The sequence below is a fragment of the Protobothrops mucrosquamatus genome, unplaced genomic scaffold, assembly GCF_001527695.2.
Source record: "Protobothrops mucrosquamatus isolate PMUCROS unplaced genomic scaffold, P.Mucros_1.0 scaffold4324, whole genome shotgun sequence".
Taxonomy (NCBI): domain Eukaryota; kingdom Metazoa; phylum Chordata; class Lepidosauria; order Squamata; family Viperidae; genus Protobothrops; species Protobothrops mucrosquamatus.
Window position 1 is genome coordinate 1 of NW_015390238.1, and position 5,675 is coordinate 5,675.

A 5,675-nucleotide genomic window follows, 5' to 3' on the forward strand; every position below is an offset into this window, starting at 1 on the left:
GGGCCCCAAGTTCAAAATCACTGCCAGATCAATCACCAGATCCGCCTGCTGGCGTTGACAGGAGGAGCTCCCATCCCACAACGGATGGAGCGCCGGAGAGCCTCAACCGCTTCCCAGCCGGGCCTCCTCCTTCTCCTGCTTTGAAATGTTAGAGGACAAACCGCTTGGGATTTCGATGGCGAGGGAAATCCAGGAACACGCGTTCAGACATCCATGTAAGAAAGGTCATGTGCAAAACTGGAGAGGCGGGAAGAAGGGGGGGGGCTAGACCCTGGAGAAGCTTGTGCCGACCTTCCTGGGATTCACGGTTTCTCCACAATGCATTCACACACCGGTCACGGCAGTGGGTACCCAAGCTTGGGACGAGCGGGACTCCGTGGGGAGCCGAGGGGAGGGAAGGCACGAGAAACGAGAGCGAGAAATAAAAGGGGAGGGGGGAACGGCACGGTACAGAGAGGTCCATGTCTCTTAGCGTACCGGCCCCAATCAGGACGAATGGGACTCCGCAGGGAGCCTTGGGGGGAGAGGAAGTCTGGGAAACGAGAGCAAGAAATAAAATGGGGTCCGGCGCGGGACAGAGAGGTCCACGTCTCTCGGCGTCCTGGCCCGGATCAGGACGAATCTTGATCCAAGCTGCACCCCAAAGCTTCGATGTCGTTGCTGATGTCGGAGATCATCCGGTCCCACTCGTCCCCCTCCGACGGCACCGACTGGTCGTCCGAGCTGCCGGCGGCGCCGTTGCCGTTGGTGGTGGAGTTGGAGATGGTTCTCACCGTCCAGCGGTATCGGCCAAAGCTATCCGTGATGATCCCCCGTCCGTCTTTCACGCCGATGGTCTCTAGGAAGTTCTCAAAGTATTGGCTGTCCTTCTCCGGGATGAAGGGACGGAGACCTCGGAGGAGGAGGAAGAAGAGGGAAGGGAATTCAGTGGAGGAGGTCTTTCAAACACGGGGACTCGAACGCAGGACCCCCTCCGCCCCCCAAACCAATACACGGCTTCCGGGGGGGAAAAAACTGAGGGGGACGGTTAGTCGTGATTGGAGAAGCGGTAGGATTGCCTGGAATTTCGGAGAGTCCTCGACTGACGAGCACAACGGAGCCCAGACTTCCCGTTGTTGAGCGAGACAGTTGTTGAGCAACTTTGTCCCCATTTTACAACCTTTTTCGCCCCGGCTGTTAAATGAATCCCCGCAACAGTTAAGTTAGCAACACGGTCGCGGAGTGAACCGGGCTTTGCCGTTGACTCGGCCGGGCAGAAGGTCGCAAAAGGGGATCACGTGATCCCGGAGGATGGCACGACGCCGTCAGTCTGAGTCGGTCGCCGAGCCTCTGAATTTTTGATCGCGGGACCATGGCGATGTGGCAACGGTCGTGTGAAACAGGGCGCTACTTTTTTTTCAGCGCCCGTTCCGACTTCGAACGGCCGCTAAACGAAATGTCGTTAAGGCGAGGACGACCTGTACTAGAGGGGTGGCGAGGGAAAAATGTCGCCACCTGTTCATCTAGAGATGTTCAACCAGGTTCATGTTATCCAACTCTTTTTAACCTCTTCCCTTTTTTTTTAAAGTTACCCTGAACTTCTTTTTATTGATTTATTGTAAGGCCAAAACCCATCAATCAATGTGAGGTCCCTAGTGCTCTCGGAGCTCGGGGGAGTTCCTTGCAGACGTCTCATGACCCAACTAGAGAACATCATCAGTGCTACAAGGGAGGAGGAAGAAGGAAGGAAGGAAGGAAGGAAGGAGGAAAATGGTGTCCTTGATTCTCTCCGAGCTGGGTGGTTATTCCTTGCAGACGTTTCATGACCCAACTAGGGAATATCATCAGTGGTGTGAGGGGGCAGAGGAGGAAGAGGGGGGNGGAAGGAAGGAAGGAAGGAAGGAAGGAAGGAAGGAAGGAAGGAAGGAAGGAAGAAGAGGAGGAGGAGGAGGAGAAAAGACTGTGGGGTCCTTGGTGGCCTTTGAGCGGGGTTTCCTTCTTGCCGACGTCTCACGACCCAACTAGGGAACGTCATCAGTGCTAGAAGGGAGGAGGAGGAGGAGGAGAAGAGAAGGAAGAGCAGGAAAAGGGGAGGAGGAGAATAAGAGGAAGAGCAGGAGGAGGGGAGGAAGAGGAAGAGGAGGACGAGGAGGAGGAGGGTGAGAAGGAGTGGACAAGGAAGGAGGAGGGGAGGAGGAGGAGGAGGAGGAGGAGGAGGAGGAGGAGGAAGGACTGTGGGGTCCTTGGTGCTCTCTGAGCTGGGTGGTTTCGTTGCAGACGTTTCATGACCCAACTAGGGAACGTCATCACTGGGAGGAGGAGGAGGAGGAGGAGGAGGAAGAGGCCTCCAGAACGGCAGCAGAAGATGTCCCCAACCCTACAGAGATACACGTCCTTTCCTCCTACCGCTGTGTAACGACAGATGCCGGGTGGGTGTGGTGGCCCCATCAAATATTGCTCTGTCCAGGAAGTCGATGGTAGACTCGGTGTAAACGATGTGGAAGACTTGGCTGAGGAGGGAGCAGAGTTCCTCGGCGGTGACCTGAAGGAAGGAGGGAGTACACAAGCGGGACAAGGTGGGACATCCTTCCAGGAAGTCCTTCAGAAGCCGAGGAGAACTTCCCGGAGACGGGGAGTTCTAGTCCTAGCTTAGGAGTGAAAGCCGGCTGGGTGACTTTGGGCCAATCACCAGGCGACGGTGAGTTCTAGTCCCGCCTTAGGCATTAAAAGGCAGCTGGGTGACTTTGGGCCAATCACCAGGCGACGGTGAGTTCTAGTCCCGCCTTAGACATTAAAAGCCAACTGGGTGACTTTGAGCCAATCACCAGGCGACGGTGAGTTCTAGTCCCGCCTTAGGCATTGAAAGGCAGCTGGGCGACTTTGGGCCAATCACCAGGCGACGGTGAGTTCTAGTCCCGCCTTAGGCATTGAAAGGCAGCTGGGCGACTTTGGGCCAATCACCAGGCGACGGTGAGTTCTAGTCCCGCCTTAGGCATTAAAAGGCAGCTGGGTGACTTTGGGCCAATCACCAGGCGACGGTGAGTTCTAGTCCCGCCTTAGGCATTAAAAGGCAGCTGGGTGACTTTGGGCCAATCACCAGGCGACGGTGAGTTCTAGTCCCGCCTTAGGCATGAAAGCCAGTTGGGGGACTTTGGGCCAATCACCAGGAGACGGTGAGTTCTAGTCCTGCCTTAGGCATTGAAAGGCAGCTGGGTGAGTTTGACCCAATCACTAGGCGACGGTGAGTTCTAGTCCCACGTGAGGAGTGAAAACTAGCTGGCTGACTTTTGGGCCACTCACCAGGCGACGGTGAGTTCTAGTCCCGCCTTAGGCATTAAAAGGCAGCTGGGCGACTTTGGGCCAATCACCAGGCGACGGTGAGTTCTAGTCCCGCCTTAGGCATTGAAAGGCAGCTGGGTGACTTTGAGCCAATCACCAGGCGACGGTGAGTTCTAGTCCCGGCGAAGGCCTAAAAGCCAGGTACGAGACGGTGCCGGTAAGACGGGGAAGGAACCAGACGGCGGGACCGGAAAGGAAAACCAGCCGACCGCCGGGACCCGAGTGAGAATCTCACCTTGTTCTCCGCGGCCAGGATCACCAGGCAGCAGGCTTCGACGGGCGCCACCCCGCTCTCGGACAGGGACCCCGAGGTGAGAGCTTTCGAACTCTCGGCGCACAGACTCTGGCTGGGGGAGATGCCGGGGTCCTGAGCTAAGAGAAACGGGGGGGTGGGGGCTGTTAGTGGGGAAGGCAGACCCCTCCCCTCCGGCTCCCCCCAAGCGGGCTGAGCATCAATGGCGTGTGGTTACAAATATTAAATTAAATTCAATGAAATTCAATGAAATATATTAATTTTCAATTAAATTTTCAATTCAATGAAATATATTAGCTTCAAATTAAATTTTCAATTCAATGAAATTAAATTAAATATATTAATTTTAAATTAAACTTTCAATTCAATGAAACGAAATGAAATATATTAATTTTAAATTAAATTTTCAATCAAATTAAATTAAATGACATTTTAAAATTAAATTAAACTAAATTTTAGATTAAATTAAATATAAAATTATATTAAATTAAACTAAATGAAACTAAATTAAATTTTAAATTAAATTAAACTAAATTAAATTTTAAATTAAATTAAATTAAATTATTAAATTAAATTAAATTAAATGACATTTTAAAATTAAATTAAACTAAATTTTGGATTAAATTAAATATAAAATTATATTAAATTAAACTAAATTAAACTAAATTAAATTTTAAACTAAATTGAATTAAATTAATTAAATTATATTAAATTAAACTAAATTAAACTAAACTAAATTTTAAATTAAATTAAATTAAATTAAATTAGTTAAATTAAATTAAATTCAATTAAATTATTAAATTAAATTAAATTACATTTTAAAATTAAAGTAAACTAAATTTTAGATTAAATTAAATATAAAATTATATTAAACTAAATTAAACTAAATTAAACTAAATTAAATTTTAAACTAAATTAAATTAAATTAAATATTAAACTATATTAAATTAAACTAAATTAAATTAAATTAAATTATAAATTCAATTAAATTTTTAAATTAAATTAAATTAAATTACATTTTAAAATTAAATTAAACTAAATTTTAAATTAAATTAAATATTAAATTATATTAAATTAAACTAAATTAAATTAAATTTTAAATTAAATTGAATTGAATTAAATTATATTATTAAATTAAATTAAATTCTGAAGGGGGAGCTCGCTGCCCTCTGAGCTGGGCGGCGTCCTTGCAGACGTTTCAGGACCCAACTAGGTTACGTCATCAGTGCTAGAAGGGAGGGGGGATTGTGGAGAGGAGGAGGAGGAGGAGGAGGAGGAGGAGGAGGAGGAGGAGGAGGGAGACCAGCTGTAGGACCTTGGGGACTGCTGAGCTGGGTGATTTTCTAGCTAGTCCATCCCGGGGTTGGGTGGTGGGGTGTTGTTTCAGACTGAGAGAGTCCGAAGGGACCTTGGAGGTCATCTAGTCCAACCCCCTGCTCAAGCAGCAGACCTTTACAGAATCATACAGCAGAATTGGAAGGGACCTGGGAGATCATCTAGTCCAACTCCCCTGCTCAAGCAGGAGACCTTCACAGAATCATATAACTGAGTTGGGAGGGACCTTGGAGGTCAACTAGTCCAGCCCCTGCTCAATCAGGAGACCCTTACAGAATCATAGAGTAGCTGAGTTGGGAAGGACCTTGGAGGTCATCTAGTCCAACCTCCTGCAGAGGCAGATCATTACAGAATCATGGAGTAGCAGAGTTGGAAGGGACGTTAGAGGTCATCTAGTCCAACCCCCTGTTGAAGCAGGAGGCCCTTACAGAATCATAGAGTAGCTGAGTTGGGAGGGACCTTGGAGGTCATCTAGTCCAGCCCCCTGCTCGAGCAGGAGACCCTTTCAGAATCATAAAATAGCAGAGCTGAAAGGGACCACGGAGGTTATCTAGTCCAACCCCGTGCTCAAGCAGGGGATCCTTACTGAATCACAAGAGCTGGAAAGGACCTCAGAGGTCATCTAGTCCAGCCCCCTGCTCAGGCAGGAGCCCCTGACAGAATCACAAGAGTTGGAAGGGACCTCGGAGGTCATCTAGTCCAGCCCCCTGCTCAGGCAGGAGACCCTTTCAGAATCATAAAATAGCAGAGCTGAAAGGGACCTCGGAGG

General features: G+C 48.4%; 1 protein-coding gene across 1 annotated transcript in view; it reads right to left on the reverse strand.

Moving 5' to 3' along the window:
• Positions 1–611: 611 nt before the first annotated feature.
• CCM2 (CCM2 scaffold protein) overlaps positions 612–5,675 on the reverse strand; it is a 14,022-nt gene continuing 8,958 nt past the window's right edge. The window contains exons 5-7 of the mRNA XM_015828209.1: positions 3,554–3,690; positions 2,369–2,521; positions 612–938 (exon numbers count right to left, since the gene is read on the reverse strand). Of these exons, the coding sequence (XP_015683695.1) occupies positions 612–938; positions 2,369–2,521; positions 3,554–3,690 (617 nt within the window). The remainder of the gene's footprint in view (positions 939–2,368; positions 2,522–3,553; positions 3,691–5,675) is intronic.